At 44.0% G+C, this 23,870-nt stretch overlaps 2 protein-coding genes across 2 annotated transcripts in view; both read left to right on the top strand.

The window, feature by feature from the left end:
• The window catches only part of galnt12 (UDP-N-acetyl-alpha-D-galactosamine:polypeptide N-acetylgalactosaminyltransferase 12), a 42,168-nt gene extending 39,606 nt beyond the window's left edge, over window positions 1-2,562 (top strand). The window contains exon 12 of the transcript XR_015082041.1: window positions 2,518-2,562. The gene's annotated coding sequence lies outside the window, so the exon portion shown is untranslated. The remainder of the gene's footprint in view (window positions 1-2,517) is intronic.
• Window positions 1-23,870, top strand: part of gabbr2 (gamma-aminobutyric acid (GABA) B receptor, 2) — an 81,119-nt gene that overhangs the window by 20,737 nt on the left and 36,512 nt on the right. Inside the window, exons 2-7 of the mRNA XM_086014288.1 lie at window positions 2,518-2,655; window positions 16,303-16,473; window positions 19,555-19,656; window positions 21,717-21,782; window positions 21,860-22,048; window positions 22,996-23,238. Of these exons, the coding sequence (XP_085870414.1) occupies window positions 2,518-2,655; window positions 16,303-16,473; window positions 19,555-19,656; window positions 21,717-21,782; window positions 21,860-22,048; window positions 22,996-23,238 (909 nt within the window). The remainder of the gene's footprint in view (window positions 1-2,517; window positions 2,656-16,302; window positions 16,474-19,554; window positions 19,657-21,716; window positions 21,783-21,859; window positions 22,049-22,995; window positions 23,239-23,870) is intronic.

Below are 23,870 nucleotides of genomic sequence, written 5' to 3'. Positions count from 1 at the left end.
GCGCAACAGCTACTTGCTGCGTGCTATTTGTGAGCGGCGTCGCCATAAGAGCGAGCTCGTGTCCTCATGCGGTGGAAAGTCAATAAGGACGCAGCCTCGGCTAAAGGTTAGCGTGACGGAAACGCGGTGAAGACGCCGGATTGATTTGGGAGCAAAGTGATCGTTTGGCCCAGTAATCCCGCTAAACGATGAAAATGTCAAGTCCAGATCGGGGCCCCCACCTCTTGTGCCCTTCACCCCTCGCCAATGATGCCCCCAAGCCCCATCTTATGTGCTATCACTCCTTCCAACAGTGTGCCCCCCGGGTCCCCTCATCAGACTCCCTCAACCCATGTAATCACCCAAAGGTTGCCCCCCCCCCAACCGCTTCCCTATGTCTTCACCGCTGCCACCCTCAAACTCCTCACCATGTAGACTTCCCACCCACGCCACCTCTAGGCCACCTCACTTCTTCCCTCCCCGGCGCCCATATGCCCTCACCCTTGTTGCCGCGTGGCCCCTCACGATGTGTCCTCATTACTGCCACTTCTGGACGCCTTCTCATGTACTCTCATCGCTGCCGCCCCCACACCACTTCCCATGTACCCTCGCCCATGTGGCCCTGGGCTATTCACCCCAGACACCCTCAACCCTGCCGTCCGAGCCTCTCCATATAGTAGGCCCTCACTCATTTTGTCAATTCTCTTCACAAGCTTTCATCCATGCCATCCTTAGGCCCTGCCCCGTGCCACCTCCCTCTGCCCACGCACCTCTCCTTGGCCGCCTCCCAGACCGCCCCAGCAGATGACTGCAGACGTTAACCCCATCGATCGTCTCCAAATGGGCTCCAAATGCCAGGAATTAGATTTTCAGACCGAGGGATTAGGGGGAAATAAAGTGGCCATAGTATTCCTCGACTCTCCGCTCGGGAGTTAAGTGCTCTCGCGACTTCCTCGTCATACCGCAAACCACTTATTGTGTTTGGCATCTGTCTCGAGGAGACACGGGAAGTAAGATGCGTGTGGGCTAGATATGCTTTTTGCATGACATCCTGATCATTTCTTGGGGAAATCCTCGTTCCAGTCCAGAGCAGATGCTTCAAAATGTAGAATTCTGCTAAGAAAGCGTTGCCTGTTCCTTCCACCGCTGCTGCTTTGAATTATTTCTGGTATGAAAACCGAGAGGGTGCTGAGATGCATAGCAGATGTTAACAAATATTGAATCCTTTCATGAAACATTCCTAAACAAACGCGAGTGTTTTCGAAGGCAGCTGATGTTGCGGTCACGTCAGGCTTCGTTCAATGTCGCAAACTTTTCATTACTTTCCACACAGAAACCTACTCAACGTTTGAGCACATTTTTGGCAAAAGCCGTACAGGGTCCCTTAGTCTGTACCGAATGCTGAAAAACGTTGAGTTCTGTCATCATTTTCAACGGATAAAGTTGTTAAAACATGATCCTACAACCAAGGCAAATTTCGTTCCTTCTGGAACGAAATTCAACTTCCTGAATTTGTCAAATTATTGTCGAGAATTGTTAATGGTGTCAAAAATGATTGAATTCTTGCTGCTACTAGGTCTATCGGTAACATTATATTTCTTTTGGTATGAAATCTTATTCAATTTGAAAAATGACTTTTTGTTAAAAAAAATCCTATGATTGTACAAATTCTCACCAAGAGTTGTGCCGGCCGTTAGGACCGGAATCAGAAAAACGTTGAATTTGCCCGTGCAACGTGATCTTTTTTATGTCATTTGAAACCTCTAATGGGGTCACTTTGAGTCATTCTCGTATGAAATGTTCCTCAGTTGTTGCTTTAATTGATTCCCAGCCTTGTCTGGACGCTTGAGTGAGACGCAGGCGACAGGAGGTCATCCACAGCACAGCCGACACTTGCTCCTCCTTAATAAAGCCCGTCACTGTGACCCATTCGATTGGATTTCCTATTTCTTTTCTTTTCTTTTTTTTTTGGTTCTTTTTTTTTTTCAATGGGAGCACGGCAGAGGGGCCACTGTGCGGTTGTTCAGCGGGAAATCTCATTCAGTTTGCCGGCTGATGGCTAACAAGGTCAAATGACTCCGCAGATGAGGTGCACTGGCCAGGCCCACACAGACACACGCAGTCCATCTGTGAGAATGGAGTGTCAATAATAGAAGAGTGAAGGCCTGCTGATATCATTAGCGAGTGTTCAAATCACAGCAAAACTAGTTAGCTGGTGTCGCTATCAAGCGGACTCTTCCTTCTCCTCCTTTCCTTCTTCTTTTTCTTCGTCCTTCTGCCTCGTCTCATTTCTGAGGTTGCCATGGTGACGCAGCATCGGATGAGAGTGGATGCTGCGGCAGCGTTTCCTGCGAAAGGCTCTGTCCATCTATGCATGCATCCAACCAACCAACCATCCATCCATCCGCCCATTTTTATGTGCGCCCGCTAAAACCATCCATCCGGCTCTGCACCGTAGCCAAAGCAGCCAACCAACCAAACAAAGTAAATGAAACGGGTCACTTCATTTTCCTCTTTGTCTTTCTTTGTCGTGCGCAGTGTGACAACGCCAAGGGCCTGCGGGCTTTCTTCGACGCCATCTGCTACGGACCCAAACGCCTGATGATCTTTGGCGGCGTCTGCCCCTCGGTCACCTCCATAATCGCCGAGTCTTTGGAGGGATGGAACCTGGTGCAGGTACGAGCTCACATGTGCTCATTCACTCACTCGCGGTCTGTTTTGAATGATGTCCAGACATCCTCTTGAGCGACACGCTAACAGAGCCACGGTTAAGCTGTCTCACTCTCGTTAGCTTAGCCATCTAAGCTAACGGGAGCGAGTTGTAATGACTCTCTTATTAGCACAATGAGCAAAAAAAGTCTATGAGCAGTAATTGGATGAACGCTCAGCTTTTAGTAACATAACGTTTAATATTTTTGGCTAACAACAGCGTAGCGTTATTTGTCGGAAAATGCAACTGATAAGACGGATGAATGGATGTCTGCTTACCTTGGAGCAGACAACAGGTCTTATTTTAGTAGCATACCTGAACATTTTGAGCCACCAAAAACGTAGCATTATTTTACGGATCGTATAATTCCATTGCTGACCCTGAAGTTTATTTGCGAGAGGTTCAATTGATTATGCAGAAGACCAAGCAGCTTTTAGGCCTCAAATGAGCTAGCTTAATGTTAGCATTCTGAGCCAACAGCGGCTGCATCGCTTTACCTCCGCTACCACCATGCCGCCAGTAGTATATTTTTTACAAGAATCTAGAGTATATCTATGTGACTCCCCCGCTCCCCCGTTGCAGTCAAGCTGGCTAGTTTACTACAGCGTTAAACATTTGCCCATGTGCTTAAAGCCAGAGATACATCGGCGCCTCCTTTTCCCGCTGAACAGAAAAATGCTCCATCTGCGACGAGCGCGGCAAAAGGTTATTGGCTGGCGATAAGATAAGGCGAGAAGCCGCTGCCGCCAGCCGATAGCATAATTCAAGTGGCAAGGGCTTAACGCCAATGTCGCATTTACGCCGCATATCTCCTGCCGCCCATAATTACGGTCAATGTGACGCCTCGCCGGAGAAAAGATTACGCCGAAAAACAAGACAAAAAAACCCACCAAAAAAAACAATTTCTTTCATTTCATTCGTACAAATTGTTTCCTCACAGAGATTTTTACTGCATCCGGCACTGTTTCATGGTTATATATCAGCCTGGATTAGTGTCAAGACTGTCATCTGTATTTATATTACGCTGCTTTTTATCGAAGCTTTATTGGTCATTTTGGCAGTTGTGATGGAGCCCTATGAAATCTGCCCGGCAACAGTCACTCCCTGGTTTTGGTGTTTTGTCCACCAACGTTTTCACGTGATGTTTAGCTTTGCAAATGGAGTTATATCAATGGCTTCACTTCTAATACCAGTTTTTATTATTAGATGGAGGAAAATTCTGTGACAAGTGAGGTGGAAAATTTCCTGTAAATTTCCAGAAACCTTTCCACGTGATGACGATCCATAAATTGATATATATGTATTCATTAATAGTCGTCGATGGTGGCAATTTCAGTCCTATGAATTCTGGGTTGTGCCTTCTGAGTTTCATCATGCATCAAAGAGGTGGAAAACATTTCCAGAAACGTGTCCACGGGATGTTTCCCTTTGGAAATATTTTAAAGTTGGATCAATCGATGGATTAAACAAATACAAATATTATTAGCACCAGAAGGCAGATCATTCCAGTCGTATGAATTCCGCCTAGTAGCAAGCACAAGCTGGCTTCGATGTTTTGACACAAATCACAAACGTGAAAAAAATTCCCGTACCTGTCCAAAAATTGTCCATGGGATGAATGTTTGGTCACTTGGTTGCTCTTGCTCTACACCCACCTCACTCAATCCCACCAACAAGACACCAGGCAGCTTTTGGTTGTTTTATCGAGCATTTAAGTCGTTGTTTTAAGTAGGTGGCTCCCTGTTTGTCTGCTTTGTAAGAGAAACAGTGCACTGACAACATCGGGGCAGCAGTGGAGAATACAAATGGCAAGGCAAACATTTGTTGAAATGCAAAACCCTCCACAGCGGGAAAGAGAGACGCTTTGACGTGGCTGCCAAGTCGTTTTTATTTTAATTGCACAAATGAGATGTATACCTCTTTGTTGGGTCGCTGTTTGCTTAGCACGTATTTATCCAGCTGCTCGGTGTGTGCTGGAGGGCTGCGAGATGATTAGCCCCTCCGCTCGGTCTCGCAGCTTGCCGCTGATGCCTGATGAGGCCGCTGATGCTGCCGCCGCCGCTGCCGCCGCTGCCGCTGCTGCTGGCTTTTATTTTTTCCCCCAGCTGAACATGGACACATTTTGCGGCGGAGCGCCGACTCATAACATTTTCATCGTTATATAGCCGTTACAATCTCATTAACCAATGTCATTTTGGACATGCTGTCCACACAACAGTCCGACCTTCTGATGACTGGCTACGTTTGGCAATTAGCCGACAATAGCAATCATAATAAAGCCGCCGCGGTCGTTGACAATTTTTTTGAATTTTCCAGGGGGCGCTAGTGGGTGAGTTTCAAGGCATCGCGTTTGGGATCCCTCGAATTCGCCAACCGTCCCAAGATACGAGCGCATGGCGAAATTGTTGTGTTTTTGGGCATGATGACGCCTCCAAAATGGCGCTCGGTTTGTTGAACGAATCTAGGAATGGTGAGCAGCGATTTGCAAGGCCTGGGAAGCACTTTGTAGTAATGATGCTTTCTGCTTCCTGTCTCTCTCTCCTTGCATGTGTATGTGTGTGAGAGGGAGTTGATGTTTCTCATCTTAGCGTGCGGCCGTGGCAGACAGTTCAACTGCTCTTAATCGATCGCGCCAGATTCAGTCTTTTCCAAGCAGGCCGTCGCGCTGCTTAATGGCTCGTAATGGAGTCCGGCGCTCCACGCGGTCCGAACGCTCCGCCTTCTTCGCGGATTTCCTTTCAAACGCCAGACGGGGGAAGACAACAACATTGGGTCAGTGGGACGCTCCAAAATGTCTTGAGGGCAGCGAGGCTTGTATCATAGTTGCTGTGTCCGCAGCCCTGCTCATATCTTCGGTCAATTTCTTTGTCGACCAATAAATCAGGATTTGACAAATGCGCACCCCGTAAAAAACAGACAAAAATTTTCATTCACTTTTTCATTTGTCATTTTTAGATTCCTCATTACATTTGAAAGACTGAATGCAAAATGCTTATTTAATGTTCTAAATTACTTTTAAAAATGTTATATGTAAATTCGTTTTTTGTTTTTAATTGAATCAACACATTTTAATGTTACATTATTGTTGAAAACATGTTTTATAATATTTATTTTTAATTTAATTACGTAAAAAATATACATTTTTTTTACATTTAAAATGTTTTTCGTGTAATTTTGTTTTAATTTTTATAATGTGTTGCATGGTTATTTTTCTAGAATTTCTTATAATATTTATGAATACATTTTTAATGTGTAATATTTCCTTTACATCTGAAAATATTTTAAAACGTATAATTTTTTGTTTTGAATTTTAAAATGTAAAAAAAGTGTTTACTCTCTCTTTCTTTAAAATATATTTTTTTAAATTACATTTAATTTTCCTTGTTTTATTTAAACTTTGAACCTGTTGTTTCTATTCAGAATATCGAGTTGCAATTTGACATGAAAATTCCATGTTACACATAATCATGTATTTTTTATATGTATATATATTTTTTTAACCAACATTTTGCAAATGGATGGCTGGATAAGCAGAGCCAGCCAGAGTGAAACGCTCTTATAAAGCATTCATCACACGTTTGCAGTCGCTTTGCATGTTTATATTGTCTTTTGGAGTTCAGATTTGTATGGAAATTGAATGCATATAATCCCAGGGGGAAATGGTAAACACTTACAGGCAAAGATAAGACATTGTGCACGTGTTGACATGCAGATGCACATGCTGTGTAAAGAGGCTACAAATGTTGTTCAACACACACATATATATACATATATATATATATACATACATACACAGGAGGACCTCGGGTTACGAACGAGTTCCGTTCACACGCTGGCGGCGTAATCCGAATTCCCGCTAAATCGGAATTAACCCTTTAATGCCCCCTAAATCTCAAAATAAATATTCGAAGTTCGTCGGCGTCTTGCCTTTTTCTGACCTTTTAGTCTGGACCAGCGTCGCTACAATATTAGGCTTTTTTTTTTTTTTTTTTTTTACATACACGCGGACGAGACTCAGGCGAAGAACAAAAAGAGGAAGTATTTCAGATCAGCCTAGTTTTTGCTGAAGACGATTGAACATCACATCCTCTTAATCCTGTTTTTTACGCCGACAAAAAGCGACAGCTCATAGTAGCGCAAGGCACTGAGGCCTAAAAGTTATTCGGCGGTCCGCGTAGCCATTTAAATCCCCCTCATCCTAGACAGTTGCTAGAAGTGGGGGCCAGATGCAGGCCTGGCCGGATGGTATTATACGATATTTACCACTCGATAGGTTAACAGGAAAAGGCGGCGGCAGGGGGGAGTGCATTTTTAACGGCGTGGACCGCCGCCATCTCTGGACCCCCCCCCCGCCAGCAGCAGAACGCGTTAGCCCACAAACACACACCGGCGCTGACCTTTTAGCGCCAACAAAACAGCATTAAATATGAATAAGGACATAATTGGAAGTAACCGCTGGCGCTTTCTTCTTCCTTTTTCAACCTACACACACACACACAGACACGCAGTGATACAGGCTGTATTAAAGCACACCTTAGCTGCGTATAATACTTTGCCAGTAATAATCTTGACATTCACGGCGGCGTCATTAAGACACTAAGCAAACCGCGGGTCGGGTATTTGAACGCACCAATCAAAAGCTAACGTGGCTTATTCAGGAAAAGTCTTCAGCTGGGAATCATTGTGTATTTTTTAATAAATTAAAGACCTTTTTAATATGAATGTATTTAAAGTGTACATTTCTTAACGTTTTTTTATTTTAATTTGTTATATTTGGATATTTAAAAAAATTACATTTTTGTATTTTTAATTGATTTATTTTTTAAATGTTTTAAATACCTAATGCTCACAAATTATGTAAATTTTAATGCTACATATTTTTTACACTTAATTTTTAAAAAAAATATTAATCACTGAACAACACAATAACAATACAGTAATAATACAAATCTGTAAATTGAAAAACATTTTCATTTATTTAATACAGGTTTTTAAACTTAAAAAAAAAGTATCACTCCATGACACACACACAATTTTCAGTAGAAGCTTACTCGGCACAGGTAACCCCTGATTTTTTTTTTTTCTTTCCCGCCCTTTGTTGTGGCATTTCCTTCCTTGACGCCTTACCCCGCCAGCATGTAGCATCCAGCAGGACTAATCAGCCTAATTGTAATAATTAAGCGCCTCCGCTTGGCTAAACACATCGTTGACGACAGTGGGAATGAGCCTTTCCCTTTGTAGGGTGAGCGTTAAGTTAGGGATCAGTGTTATTGCTGAACTTACTCATTGTAATCACTTTTTGAAGACTTTTCTCAAATTTGAAATAGTCGTAATCAGTTTGATTGTGATTTATTTCTGGTATTGTAACATGCTTTCCTGTCACTTAAGTGTAAACAAATTTAAGCTTTGTTAATAATGAATAAAGCCTCAATGTCATGGTTTGCTAACATTATATGTGAGGCCTAAAGCTTTTGCCCTCATCCATACGGTTGTTTGAATCCTTCAAAAATCTCGAAAGGTAAGCAATGTGCAGGTAAGCAGTTACCTGTTAAAGCTTGTTAGCCGCAATGCTACATGAAAATGCTAACATTACACTCCATAAATCAGTCAGTCGGATCTCATGGCAGACAGTGTTCCGGTCGTGTCTCACATTGAGCGTCCTTGGCGTCTGTGTTCTTGTAGATGACTGGCTGATAAGGTAAACTGTACGCAGTGTTTACACACAAGTCACGTCCGCGCACCGTTGCGCTATAATAGCGCACACCAATGAGTGGCGAAGGTAGCAGCCATTGTGGAGTTTGTCCAGTCGTCATTTTTTTTCCATTCAAGGTTATAGTTACCATGAATGGTGAAAGAGGAATGTGTATACAAATCTATGATGGCTGAATAGCGCCTCTGTCTTGCTGAGCAGACCCCCTGATATCAGGAGCGATCAATAATCTACGTTGTCAACGTTACTTCACTATACAACAACTGTGGTCTGTCCGGTTGAATAAGCAAGTCCAATACAAACCCCCGACTGAACAAGCCCCTTGTCGCAAATCTTAACTTTCTTTCCCAGCATTAGCTCTCAAAAAAAAACTCAGAGGGGGATGCTCGAGATGAGGGGGTAGCCAAAAAGCAACAAAAAAACAAAGCAATTAGCATGGCAAAGAGGTATTCTGACAAGCAAGAGTCGTTGCCCAGAGGTAATCTGCTGCTTTCTGAAGTGCAGCTCGCCCGCGGGGCCACCGAGGCGGCACGCGGAGGACGCGGGGACGCCTTTTTACCGACATCAGACAACACGGCTAATCCGCTACGACGGCGCGGAAGGCCAGGGAAGAAGCGGAAAAAGAAGCAGAGTCAGCTTTAATTCATACACGCGGCGTCGGAACGCGTTCATGAACGCCGAGTTTGCCAGCACGCCAGTGTCTTGGCTTTCAGGAGAAAACATTCGCAAAACATGACCAATGTTCTTAAAACAAAGCTAGGCTACAATGTAAATGGAAGTCACAACAATCAAGGCTTAGCTAGGTTACCAAGCAATGCTAAAGTTACTATCCGCAGACTAAAGTGTTGAAGCTTAAAGCTAAGGTAGGCTCCTGGAAAAGATAATGTTACGATTCTCGGAACTTTAGATTTCTTAGAACCCCAGCTGAATTTTAACACCCAAGACAATCGGAGTGTTGTAATTTGGGTTTTCTCGGTAGCCTAGCTTAACTGCAACACATAATAGAGTGTTTCGTGCCTTTAGCTCTCTTGGTGTCTTAGCTTAGCCTGAACACTTAAGTCAGTATCTCGTAATTATGTTTTTCTTGGTAGCTTAGTTTAGCTTTAATACTTAAATCTGCGTGTCGTAGCTTTAGCTCTCCTGTTAGTTTATCTTAGCTTGAATGTTACAGGCATGAAAACGTCCAACGCTATGCTAAGATATTCAGACGCAGGTGTTTTTGCACTTCGGAGTTTGACTCATAAAATTGTACAATTCATAGTTTATCAAGTTGTCCAATTTGGATTTCAGTGGCTGCTTCTTCCTGTTTTTGTTCCCGTTAGCCTTTGATTTGTCTCTCCTGCAACTCTTGTGCGTTTCAATACATTTGCACAAGTATGTGACGTTTAAGGACCTTTTGGACCACATTTTCCTCGATAATTGTCCAGTGTATGAGCCAATGTACTGTCACAGTCTCATCATCCACTCGAATAACGTCACATACAGTGCACTCAGACATTCTCGCTCGCTCTGCGGTAAAATTCCAGCTCTTTCTCTGCGCACAGCGGGGAAAATCCAAGCTCACGCAACGGACCGCCTCACTCGCTTTCTCTCTCGGAGAGAACAGCTGGAGAGGACGGCGATGGCCTCCCCGGCGCAGCATCTGCTCATTAATCATGCACAGGCAGGCCATTTCGGGTTGCGCTATCAAATCTCCATTTATAAATAGAATAGCGATGGAGCCAGGTGACAGGATGCCATCAGTCATCAGCGACTCCGCGCCCCCCCTTCCGACCCACGATAAACTCCCCCCTCTCTTGACTCCTGCTGGGATTTCCTCCCAAAATTGGGAGTCACGTGGAGGGCATGATTAAAACATTAAATGTTGCATGGAGTGGGTAGGCGTCGAACGATGTGAGATATTTTGCAGTTGGCTGCGATAAAAGTCGAGTCGGGGACGATTAATTGATGATATCATTCCATTTTTTTTCATCGCAGTACAGCGGCCTACAGCCTTTTTTGCGCCACCAACCACTCTCGCATCAAAATAAAATTAGCTTAGCTTTGTAAAGTTCTGACATAGTGACTTGATTGTTAAAGCTAAATTAGGCTGCAAAGTTTACAGCTCATAGACTTAAATGTTAAAACTCGGATAAGCAATGTTATGTAATTGGAGACAAGATGCTAAAACACGTGATTAGCGGTTGGTTTAGTTTCAACTTTAAACATTAATGCGTAGTAGCTGCGGCAATACGCCCTTAAAAACGAATCTTGAAAATGTTCACAAAAACCCCTTTTCCAATTTTAATCGCAATTGACAATCGCATTATCCTTTGTCTGTTGTTGTTTTGTTTTGTTTTTTCTTTTCAATTTGCTCTGATTCTCGTTGGATGGACGCAAGTTAGTGGGTATTTGTTGGCAATATAACATGCGTTACATGGGGGGGGGGTTCAGTAGCTTGGTGATGAAATGCTGCATCGACTGGTGATAACGCAATGGAATCTTTATGGGCGCTCGCTTCCCGTGAGATAATGGCATTCGCGTCGTACGAACGACACTTATTGATTGCTCCCTGGGTGTTTTTGTTTGGCGTTGTGTCCATGTGCGACAAGGATTATGTGGAAACTGTCTGAAATAGGGAAAAGAATGCATGTCTTCTTTAAAAGTAATTGACGTTCAAGGGAGATGATTGGGGAGGGGGCGGACACACGATTTCATCATCGTCCTTGAAAGGGGGGGACAGGCCTGATCCATCGACAGATGGCGGCGTGAAGAATGGCCACCGCCACCGATAAAGCTGTCTGCTGGTGCAAGTGATGAGGGAGGCGGGGGTGGCAGTGTCGACAATTTATGTCGCGTCAAACTTATCGCGCGTCGAGCTCAGCGGAATTCCTAATCGGCGGCTGGGAGGAGGCCACTTCCTGGTTCCCGTGTGTTGTGCTTGATTGACGGCCAAAGAGGTTACGCGTGTAAAACTTAGTTTTATGGTCCGATTTGGCGAGGAGGCACATGTCGATGATGTCATAAAAGTCAAACGTGTGCGTACGCTTGGGTGGGCGGGCACTCGTTGCCGTTGGCGCCGAGATGATTGACAAGTGGGCACAGGGGGTCGGTGGCCCTCAGCAGTTGTCACATCACTTCCTTGGCTATTACTTATTTTCTTACTATTGATTTCTTTCTTTTTCTTTTAGTTATCATTCTTTGTAGTGGAGGTACTTGTAGTGGTAGCAGTATTAGAATATTTATCGCAAGTTACCACATAAAACCAATTCAACGACATTAGCACTAGCACAGTGCATTCCTGGAGATTGCAGTGCAGTATGTCGTACACTAAGCTAAGATAAGCCATAAAAACAATTATGAATTTAAAAAAAGTTTATGACCCTCAAACTTTGTGAGGACTACAACTTTGAACCCGATTCTAATGAGCAAAAATATACTAACGCCATGATTCTGGGACTTGCTGTACAAGTGGTGCGTGTTAGGACGACGGGCTCCTCATTATGTTCAAGTCTCGACCAGTCAGCCTTTTAGTGTCAATCATCTGTTGCCTTTCTGGAGTGCAGGGACCCTCGGCGCAGTCTAACCGAGGTCAGGAAGCACGGCGGTGGTCCTGCGCTTCATTCAATATTCAGCATGCGGCATTTGGTGCGCCGTGGGAGCACCCAGTTGGAGAAGCTTTTGGACGCCCCCCCACCCCAACATGCACACACACGCTGGCCGCAACTCATTAGCACCACGATGGAGGTAGCCTGTCACAGAGGGGGATTGTAGAGAGAGCTAAGGAGGCAAACATTGAGAGAATCATGACGCGAATGTCAGGCTAGCGGATCTGAACAACAACACCATATGGTTATTGGGCTTCAGCGGTATTGTAGATGATGTATTTGTCAGCGTGTTGATTAGCTTGCCAGTTTCCAAGTATGGAAAAAGGTACTGAGTATGGCAACCTTTGAGGGTCAAAAAGTATACCGCGCTAGTGCCGTTGCTACTGAATCGGGTTATAAAATCTGTGATTGGCTACATGTTACCATCTTAATTTACTCTCTAAATGGTCTCACCATTACCTTGCTGTTTTCCTCGGTGACCTTTGAGGGTCAATAAATTGTTTGTAAATTCAAGTCAAATTCCGAATAGTTTTGCAAGTTATCCGTTTCAAGTCTATTATAGTAAATTGTGTTTTTATTCATTCTGAATTGCTTTCAAGCACTGGAAAATTTCCCTATTTATATTCCTCTCGGACATGTAATGATCAGGCAATGATTGATATTTCACGGTTCAGCGCTGATCATTCATCACCTCGTGATCGATCATGTTTCATCGATAAGCCACAGGGATGGGCAAGGAAATACTTTTTCCGTCGCCATCGAACGACATTGGTTTTTTTTGCTCCCTTGAGGAAGACGAGACGATTGTCCCGAGCGCGTTCAAAATGTTTTGTTGTCGCAACGACCGCGCTGTTTCCACTTAAGCGCTTATCGATATTCATACCCGAAGCTTCTAGCTCTTGGACAGAGTACAGCTCAACATTCCTCTTCCTTCTTCCATTGAGTTTCTAGCATGCGTGGCGGTCTAAACATGGCTGTCGTGTCCCTTCATTTATTATCCATGACGACCACTTCATTATTCAAAGGTAAGCCGCACAGTTAGCCTCGACGGATGTGATTGGAACGGAGCCCCCGGTACGACCGATCGATGCCGCCAGATCACGTCGGCTCCTCGTTTAAGGACAAGCTGCCTTGCTGTTTAATAGAAGCTCATTTAGCTGCTGTTTTCTAGCTCTCTAACCAAGCTTTTTCCATTGATTTCTTTCTGTCCTGTACTCCAATGTAGTATAAGAGGTGGAATGTATATAGCCTAAGGGGCTACAAACAGAGTTGCAAGTTTAACACCAGAGATCGATTTGCACCCCTTTCTGTTGAAAGCAATTAATCTCAGTCCCATAATCTAATTTTCTGAAGGCATTTCATTTTTGTCTAAAAGACACTGGGGAATATATACCGTTCTGCCTCTGGTGAGATGGCTTGGCAGAAAGTCAGCATGAAAGGGGCTCTGTTGACTTTATTTATTCACAGATAAGTTGGCAAACTAAACAGCTAACTAGCTACTAGCTAGCTAATAAGCGACAAGATCACTAATCTGGCAAACTAGCTTCTTGTTCAGTCTCTGAGGCCATCGAGATCCTAGTTCACTTACTTTCGCTGGTCAGTTTGACTAACGAATGGCTAATTATCCCAGTAGTTTGAATAACAAATTGCTTTCCCACTACACTGGCAAAGTTACTACCTCATTAACTTGACTACCGCCTCACTAACCTGGCATACTAGCAACTAGTTCCCTCACACCGCAACTAGCAAGTACTTCACAAACTTTTGCCTACCAGTGACTTAATAGCTAACTTGCGATTAGCTCACTAGCTTGGCTAGTTGCGGTCACACTACGCTTTCAAACAAGCTACTACCTCACCAACTGACTAACTGGCTAGTACCTTGCTAAAATGGCAAACCAGCAATTAGCTCACTAACTTTGGCTTACTAGCTACTAGCCTGACAAACTACTTGCTCGCACACTTGCCTGGAAAACTAGCAACTAGCTTTCTTACTTTAGCTTACTAGCTACTTGTTAACTAATTTGCAACTAAATCATCAGCTTGGCTACCTAGCTGTATGCTCACAAAGTTCTCTGACTCCCAATTTGGCAGAAAGGCAGCAGAAAGTAGCTGTATATACAAATCACTGTATATAGTGTAAATTCTGAACCCAGATTTTTTCTTCTAATAAGTCAACTCTAACCTGGGCAACTAACTACTAGTTGGATAACTTGTTAGTGAACCACACCAAGGGATTGAAACCAATTGGAGTTGCATTGAAAACAACTAAAGGGCGTTCTACTGCAGTATTTTGCTGCTTGAAATGAACTGTTGACTGAAGATGAATAGATTCTATTAGTTTCAGGCTTTTGGATTGAGGCGTGGCTATTTTCTTTAGGAACATAAAGGCCAAATGCTGTAGCCTTTTGTCAGCACCATCTATCAAATCCAGTGTGAAGGCGCTATGATGTTTTATTTAAAGAGCAGTGGAGTCTTTAGCTAACGCTGAAGAGCCCCGACGGAAATGGCCAAAAATAGTCCTCACGACAGCTAATGTAAGAAGAGGACTCCGAAGTAGGCACGTACGCGCCTCCCATGCTTTGCTTCGGGCCCGGCACCCTCCTCCTCCTTACACCGAAGGCAATTAAAAGCGCTTGTCAGGACCCTCCCCCTTGTCTCACGACAAGGTCATGGAGGCTCCTGGCAGGATGGAAGAAAGATCCGATCCAATGCGCTGGCACTTTTATGACGATAATGCATAAGAAGGATGACAGCCATTGGAGCCATCATCTTTCATACGTATTCGCTGCACGTGCTAATGGCTCACACCCTATTGCAGGCCTCATCTGTTGCGTAGCTAATTGCGGGGTTTTCGAAAAAAATCCTAGTTGTGGTGTTGAACCGAACTGTAAAAGATGCAAACCAAAGAAGACGACTCCTTTAACACAACACAAACAGAAAGGAGCAGAGGCAAACTGTAGAAGACTTTTGCACAACAATAGTTGAAAAGAAGCCAGCAAACTGTAGAAGAAGAAAACATTTGTGGAAGAGTATACAAAAACGGAGAACGACGTAAACCGTAGAGCAAGACACAAACCGTAATGAGTACAACGTCTGTCGCGCAACACAAACCGATTCAGAGATAAGACGACACAAACAGCTGAAGAAGTATTTAACGCAATAGCAAACAACGAACTGTAAAGAAGACAAATTTAGCTGAGCAAACAGATAAAGAAGATGACAATCATAGAAGAAGACATACTTATTTAGCGTTAGAGAAAAGAAACAGAACAGAAAGACACAACGTCAAATTTTTTTGGAGTCATCTCTCTGGTCTCTTATCAATTACGCTTGTATTTAGTTAGCTGGTTGCTAGTTAGCTTGTGGGGTCTCATGTTTACGATTTATAATGCGCAGTAACATGACTGCTAATTTCGCTCACTGTAATCCCGATTTGAAATTTTCATAGCGTGCACCTGGGTTGGGACGATAGCTATCACATCTGACCGAAAATGGCGTTGGTTCTTTTGGGTTTTTTTTCCTGCGGACTCCTTCAGTAAAAGTCCATTTTCAACAGCGCTAGCAGTGATAACTGCGCCTGGCGACGAGTGCGAGATGAAAAGGTGCCGTCGCTGTGATTCACCAAGAGAGACGCATAATGAGGAGATCACAGTCAGGAGGCGCTTGAACTCTTTTTAGGAAAGCGGCGCGGCGGACCCCGTAACGCCGTCGCCGCCGCCGTCGCCGCTGCAGTAGATTGCTATCGTGAATCACAGCCTCCTCTGCTACTCGCAAAGTGTGTAATTAACCCCACGTTGAGTCACATGCTTCCTTGAATCAACATACACGGCTCAGCAGAAAACATACGGATTTGTATTATTTTTAAATTTATCTATATATATGTAATTCTGAGAAGCCGCCGCTGGTTTACGGAAACAATAAAAACAGATGCAAATGAGTCGAATAGAGCGCGAGACTCGTGCAAGATGGATGTTCCATTTTGTGTGTGTGTGTGTGTGTGTGGGTGTGAGTGGGTGTGTGTGCGTGCGTGTGTGCGCGCCCATGTCTAATCTCATTGCAGAAATTAATTACAGCTGTTTTTGGCTCAAGGGAATGCTGGTGACCTATTGCTGGAATTTGTGCATGGCAAAGTGAGAGAGAGAAAGACGAAGCAAAACAGCAAGGAATGATGAACTGCATAATTCCTATTTAGCACTTCTATCCCCCTTTTTTAATACAATACAATACAATACAACTTTATTTGTATAGCGGATTTCATAAAGTTTGACAGTTAGCCTTCTGGTACTGGTAACATTTGTGTCTTGTGGTTTTCAGCTGTCCTTTGCGGCGACCACTCCGGTGCTGGCGGACAAGAAAAAGTACCCCAACTTCTTCCGCACGGTCCCCTCGGACAACGCAGTCAACCCCGCTGTGGTCAAGTTCCTCACCTACTACAACTGGAGCCGCGTGGGGACGCTCACGCAGGACGTCCAGAGGTTTTCCGAGGTCTGTCCTCTCCCTTTTCTTTACTCAAAACAAGAACAGCACTTTGTAAAATAAACATGAGGATTTATTTTTTATAATGAGACTTGGGCATCCCAGTGGAACGTGCCCAAAATGAGAACGGCGCTCAATGTTCATTTATTTTTCTTTTTTTTGTGAATGATGCAAGCAGACAGCAGCAGCACTTAGTTTCGGCTAATGGCAAAACACAAATCAAATCAAATCGAGTCCAAAGGCCCCCAATACCCTCCAAAATCAACTAATTTTGCCAAAGCATCCCCTGGAAATACACTGAGTGTTGCTTATAGCTGTGTTGCTAATGTCAGCACACTAATCCACAAAGTAGACTATGTTGATTCAGAAATCATCTAACTTGGGAAGCTGACAAGCTACAAGCGGACGAACCTGGTAATCGAACTTATAGCTCGCTAAAACTACTTCACTGTACTTAGGTAGCTATTACCTAAGTACAGCCTACAGTCATTTATAGTCAAGGTAGTTATAGAGCTAGCACTAGCTAGCTAACTAACTGCTATCTCACTAACTTGGGTAAGGAGCCAATAGGTAACGCTCTTGGCAAACTATCTAACTCACGCAGCTAACTATGGACTGCATATCTTCAGAAATTAAGTCAAGTAGCCTGATCCAAAATTATTACTAATTATTCATCAGTATGTTAACTAACTTGGGCATTTTACTAACTTGGCAAACTAGCTACAAGCTAGCTAATTTATAAAACTGGTTACTAGCTAACTAAATGGAGACCTTTTTTTTTAGCACCAACCACTAGGATACAACGATCAAAAATAAAACGTTTTAAAAGCCTACCACAAATACACACAGCATAAACAACCCGAGTAGCAACGCGGTGCTCAGGCCGGAGTATCAGCACCTTACAATAATTGGCACGTTTTAAAGCATTATCTCTTTGAGGATGTCAATGTGTTTTGAGTAGGTGGCAATCATTTTCCATTCAAGCGCTTTTTCCTGTCGCGCTGCTTCATTTCTTTCCCACCTACGCAAATCTGCCACTCGCATTGGGAGAACATTTGTGGACGCAAACGCTTCTTCTTTCGTCAATGACATTGTGATGGGAGCCATTGTGTTTAGTTGTGTAAGCGTTTGCTTGACGAGCTCCTCGGTTTTTACGCTCTACTGCGCTGGTTGTCAGCTCCGGCAGGGAATTTGATGGGATGTTTGTGTGTTCCATGTTAATAGGTAACCTTTAGGTGACAATCTCCTCATAGAAAAGTATGAAAAGTAGTATTTGGGGTCAGGATAAAGGTTTGGTGTTAGGATGAAGGTTTAGGGGCTTGGAACTATGCTTAGGGTTTATGAATAGTGCTTTGAGGTTAGGATTACTCGCTGCAGTTAGTTAGATTCAACGGTTAGGGTTAATGTTTAAATTTCGGTTAAAGAGGATTTAAATTTGGGGTTAAGATTATGAGCTATGGTTAGGGTTATATTCAAGGGCTACGGACAAATTTTAATAGTTTAGGTTTTAAGACTTTGGTTTAGGGGTAAGGAATTTTGGGTTAAGTAATTTGGGTTACATTAAGGAGCAAGGTTTTTGGGGTACAGTTCAATGCTTAGGGTTTAGGGCCCATCATTGATTAAGCACCTGACATACTATGTATAAAACTTTGGAGGTCTCACTCTTGTCATTCTCCCATTCAGCAAAGTGTGCAATTCATATGGCGCGTCACTATCTTGTTTCAAGTGCTTGGAAGCACATGGTGGAGACAAACGCATTTGACGCAAGTGCGACGGTGCACTTATATCAAGACATCCCGATAAAGACAAGACAGAGGTGTTGAAAACATCACCTCCTCACCAGAAACCAATCTGCTCAGCACTGTACTTCATACAGTATATAAATATATATCCACAAACGAGGGGAGTATCAGAAATCTGGTTGCAAAACCTCTGCGAGCTGAAATCCCTTTATCGCCACGCTCCTGAAAGCAGCGAGAGGCTTAGGACAGGAAGATGACGGAAAACGCCGCCATTCTGTCAACCTGCCGCCAGATTGTCCTCTAATCCCGATTTTACAAATATGCAAGCGTCGCTTCCGCGCTCCATTATTCGCACAAACCCCCTTGATGCCGTTTGCGTCACGCCGACGAATGATACTCGGGTAACCCTCGAGTCAAACTCGGGTGGTTAATCGGTAGGGAGCAGATCTCCACCAAGGCAGGACGAGACCACTTGCTACAGTGTGTAGATTGACACAGCAGACCTCCAGCACGTTTTTCCGAAAGTAGTCTGCCCACAATTGGAGGGCCTACCTCCCCCACGAAGACCAGGCCCTCGTATAATCACAGACGCAAACAAGTGCAAGTCGCCACAAAGACTTTAGTGCAACTTGTCGAAGTTTCCACATGCGTAATGTATCGTGGCGCTGACCGCCTTGTTGACAACTAGCGTTTCTATTTCTTCCATTTGTCACTTCTCGCTCCCCGTCGCTCTCCCACTGATCTGCTGTGCCGTGAGCCGCCGTCGCGAGGCGAGGTGCGCGTTACGCAACGCTCGTTAAAGATGCCGGCGGTGGGGCCACCCTTCCCCCCGCCCCGCCGGCAGAACGGAAAATCCTGGAAGCTTTAGGCCACCTTCTATTTACGGCACATCCCCGGTTTAATGGTAATGACGACGAGGGGGCAGCTAGCCGTCACACACTTGAACACACACGCACACGCAATATTTGGCAATCAATGTTATTGCCAGACACGCGGGAACAGCAAACATCAATCAGAGCTGACGGAGAACAAGATTAGGAATTTGCCCTCTGGGTGTTTAATTACACTCAGGAACAATACACAGCAATATTGTTGTTGTTATTTAGTTACTTTTATATTAACGCTGTAGGCGAAAATGGTGTTTTAGCCTTTGCAAAGCATTCTCGGAAATACTTAGCATATTCAATTATTGGATTCAGTTATATCATTTTTTTCATTCATTTGATGTTATTTAAAAACACAGTATACACAGACACACACATGTGTATGTATATATATATATATATATATATATATATATATATAATTTTTTTTTCCACATTGTTTGATTTTAAACCCATTTCCTCAGGTGAGGAACGACCTCACGAGTGAACTGGAGAAGGCCGACATCCAGATCGCCGACACCGAGAGTTTCTCCAACGACCCCTGTGTCAACGTGAAGAAACTGAAGGTGAGTTCAGAGAAACCTTCCTGATGCCTATGCTCCGGATATTGTTTAGAGTTAGGGTTTGAAGCACAGGTGTAGTGTTTCAAGTTAGGAATTCAACACAAGGTGAGGGTAAAACCCTAAATTTGGCACATGGTTAGGGTTTCAAATTGGGCATTCAACACATAGTTAGGGTTTCAAATTGGGCATTCAACACATAGTTAGGGTTTTAAAATAGGGTTTCCTCACATGGTTCTGGTTTCAAAGTAGGGTTTCAACTCATGTTCAGAGTTTCAAGACGAGGTCCAAGGAACAGTGCTCCAAACATGTTTGATTCTTATGACTGCCTACCGTCATCCCATTTGTGCAATGTTAGCATCCCGCTAGTCCCAATGCACACACTAGCAGCTTGCGGGGCTATCACCGCCCAGCGTGTTGCTTATTATGGCCATCGTAAAGTTTCACACAGACACCAGAGCCGCACTAAACACCCACAACAACATTCAGATGTCGGCTCATGCGGGAAGGCGCGCGCGCACAAACTGCTTTTTCTAATATTTTCACCCTAGCTAAGGCTAGCGAGCTACCAATACCTAATTATAAATATTGTGTAACTATTGTAAATATTTAGAATTTTCTGAAGTAATTTTTTTCTAAATCTTGAACATGTGGTATTACTTATTACAACGGATGCTATTAGTTATTATTTGAATCTTATATTAAAAATATTTAGTTAATATGAATGCAAAATGTTGGAATTTTAAATATTGTTTCCAACAAATACTTAAACATTATTTTTTTTGTATTAATGATAGCCTTACATTTGATTTTGGATAATAGAACCGAGTGACTCCTTCCATTAGCTCATTCAACATCTCCAACGATCCACGGCAATGAAAATCTTAATATAATCTGGTATCGCATTGCGTCCTAATTGAGGTGGATCTAATCAATGTGTAATCTGTGCAGTCCGGTGCGCCTCGAGAAATTCAGAACGAGGAAGAGCCGAGAGACGAGTCGCTACGAGTGACATATGGTGGCCGTCGCCCCCGGGAGGATTAGTGACGTGCGTGATACGTGCGGTGGATTGTGCGGGAGATAGGGTGAGATGAAGAGTAGGGCTACAAGCCTCTTTTTGGGTTTCAAAGCTAGGATTGAAGCAAGATAATTGGTTTTCAAACTAGGTCTTTTAGTTAAGGTTTCAAATGAGTGTTCAGTCTGGCTTTAGGTTTCAAATGAGTGGTCAGGTTTGAAATGAGACTTTCGAGAGAGGGTTATGCTTTCAAATTTGGGTTTAAAACCTTGGATTGAAGCAAGATCATTGGTTTTCAAACTAGGTCTTTTAGTTAAGGTTTCAAATGAGTGTTCAGTCTGGCTTTAGGTTTCAAATGAGTGGTCAGGTTTGAAATGAGACTTTCGAGAGAGGGTTATGCTTTCAAATTTGGGTTTAAAACCTTGGACTGGGTTAGGGTTACAAATGAGTTTCAAGAGCGTGTTATGGTTTAAAATTGGCGCTTAAAGCCCAGGGTTTGTTTGATGACAGAGTTAGGGTTTCATTCCTTGGTTAGTGTTTCAAAGTAGGGTTTCGAGCAAAGGTTCGGGTTTTAAAAGTGGGTTAGAGTTTTTAAGAAGGGTTAAGATTTTAAGTTGGTGTTTCAAAAATAAGGGCGTAAACCTGGGTTAGAGGTTCAAAATATTGTTTCAATCTTTGGATAGGGTTTTAAATTAGGGTTTCAAAGTAAGATTTATATCATGGGTTCGGGTTTCAAACATCGGTTGGAGATTCAGATTTGGATTTCAAAGAAGAGTTTGAAGACAGGGTTAGAATTTGAAGTAGGGTTTCAACATATAGTTAGTAAGTTATGGTTTCAAATTAGGGCTTTAAACCTATATTAGGATTTTCCATCCATTCTGGATTTGTTAACTAACATAAGAATCCCAAAACTAAGGTAGTAATTTTGTCGGAGTCTGCAGCATGTTTGGCTCCTGGCAAAGACTGATGATGGTCTTCGTGCATTGCAAAACAAAAGATCACAGTTGCAACTTGACGCTTACCGCACGTCAATATATGTTTTTTCTTTGAGGACAACGACGTGAGGATCATCATCGGCCAGTTTGACGCGAACCTGGCCTCCAAAGTCTTCTGCTGCGTAAGTGGGCTGCCCTCCCCTGGTGCGGCGCGTGGGCGGCCCCACGGCACCTGAACGCCTTTCTCTTCTGCGTCCAGGCGTACAACCTGAACATGTTTGGCAGCAAATACCAGTGGATCATTCCTGGCTGGTACCAGGGCAGCTGGTGGGAGCAGGCCAACAGCACCAACTGCACCACCAAGAAGCTGCTGGCCGCCATGGAGGGCTACATCAGCGTGGACTTTGAGCCGCTCAGCGCCAGGCAGATCAAGGGCATCTCCGGAAGGGTCAGCCCGCTTCCTAGTCTGCCCCCACCCGCTCCCTCTCCACCTCCAAAGCCCAAAGTGGAAAAACAAAAAAGCTGTACAGCAAATAACAAATGCACTCAAGCGTTGTGGTGGTATTTGGTTGGTATTTACAAAGTTGGTAATTGCAAGCCTGAAAAAAACGAGCACCAGACAGTTGAACCGTGAAGTGTTTTGTTATATTTTGTCTACTAGCAAGATACTTTGTTTTTGTTCTTTGGGAGTTGCTGGACTACTTTGTGGTCTGTGTCTTTAGTTGGTAGCGAGATACGTCTGCTTGCAGGCTACAACCTGGCCTAATTAGTTTTTGGAGTTTGTGGTTTAGCAGGCTACTAACTTCCGCGCTGGTTAGCAGCCTAAATGCTGCTTTGTTTTTGTTTGTTCGTTAGCAGGTTACTTTCTGGATTATTTGGTCGTTAGCCGGCTACTTCATGGTTTGTTTTATTTATTAGTTAGCTGCTTACTTCCTGATTTGTATGTTGACTAGCTACCTCCTGGTTTGTTTTATTTATTAGTTAACTGATTATGTTGACTAGCAACCTCCCGGTTTGTTTTATTTATTAGTTAACTGATTATGTTGACTAGCAACCTCCCGGTTTGTTTATTGTTTGTCACTTAGCGCACTGCTTCCTTCTTTGTTTGTTGGTTAGCAAGCCATATCCCGGTTTATCGATTGATTTGCAACTACCTGCTTTCATTGTTAGCAGGTCCTATTTTTTTGGGGTACTTTATGAGTTAGCAGGCTCCTTGCAGGTTTGTTTTCTGTTAGCAGGTCTGTTTATTAGCTAGAAAGGTGCTTCTTTCTTGTGTGTGAGCAGGCTACGTCTTACTTGCAAGCTACTTCCCGCGTTGTCCTCCGTCTAATTTGTATGTTTGTTTGTTCGCAGGCTGCCTCCTGCTTTGTATGAACTCTTTATGTCCCACTTCAGACGCCGAAGGAGTACGAGCTGGAGTACAGCCGCGAGCTACGTCAGAAGGGCGTGGAGCCCAGCAAGTTCCACGGCTTCGCCTACGACGGCATCTGGGTCATCGCCAAGACCCTGACCCGGGTCATGCACTTGCTGCGCGAAAAGCAGCGGCAGAGCGGACACCCCAACTTCACCGTGGACAACCACGAGGTGGGCAAGATGGTGCTGGACGTCATGAACGAGACCAACTTCTTTGGCGTCACGGTGAGTGAGAAGGATCACTCGTTGGCAATTTTGACCAACGGCATATATCGCAAACAACACTTTATCTTTTGTTGGTCACTTACTGGACCTTACGTTGCCCTTTCTTGCATCTTACTTGAGAGGTTTACCACCCTACTTTCCCCTCGTCCGATGGTAGGACCTCTACCGGAATCTTCCATCCCATTGGCCCGGGCGGCCATCTTAGGATGTTCCAGAAAAAGCAAAAAAAATACACAACAAGTTGCTAATAGGTCCATTTTGCAGCCAATAGTTGAATTCAGGTTCTCTCTTCTTTGCGGGCTATTGATCCCCAAATGGTGGTCCGACTTTTCACGGCTTCTTAAAGCATCTGTGTGTGTGTTGAATGTCAGACGTGTGTGCGCACGTGTGTGCATGAGGAAAAAATGTCAGCCACAGTGTGCGTTCATTAGCGCAAATGGTTTGTGGGAAGGTTACTTAGCCCCTCTAAAGTGCTGCCGCATGCCCACTCCAGCACATTCAGCATTGATCCTGTCGCGTGTGTGCGTGCGTGCGTGCGTGTGTGTTTTCACTTCCTATTGGGCTGTTGGAGGATAGCGTATCTGCCGTCCTACAGCAGGATGCCACACTGCCAAGAGTGGTGACAGGTGACG

This window comes from Filicampus tigris, chromosome 18, assembly GCF_054856515.1.
Source record: "Filicampus tigris isolate MCC_2025a chromosome 18, RoL_Ftig_1.0, whole genome shotgun sequence".
Taxonomy (NCBI): Eukaryota; Metazoa; Chordata; class Actinopteri; order Syngnathiformes; family Syngnathidae; genus Filicampus; species Filicampus tigris.
This window is presented reverse-complemented; position numbering and strand designations above follow the sequence as displayed.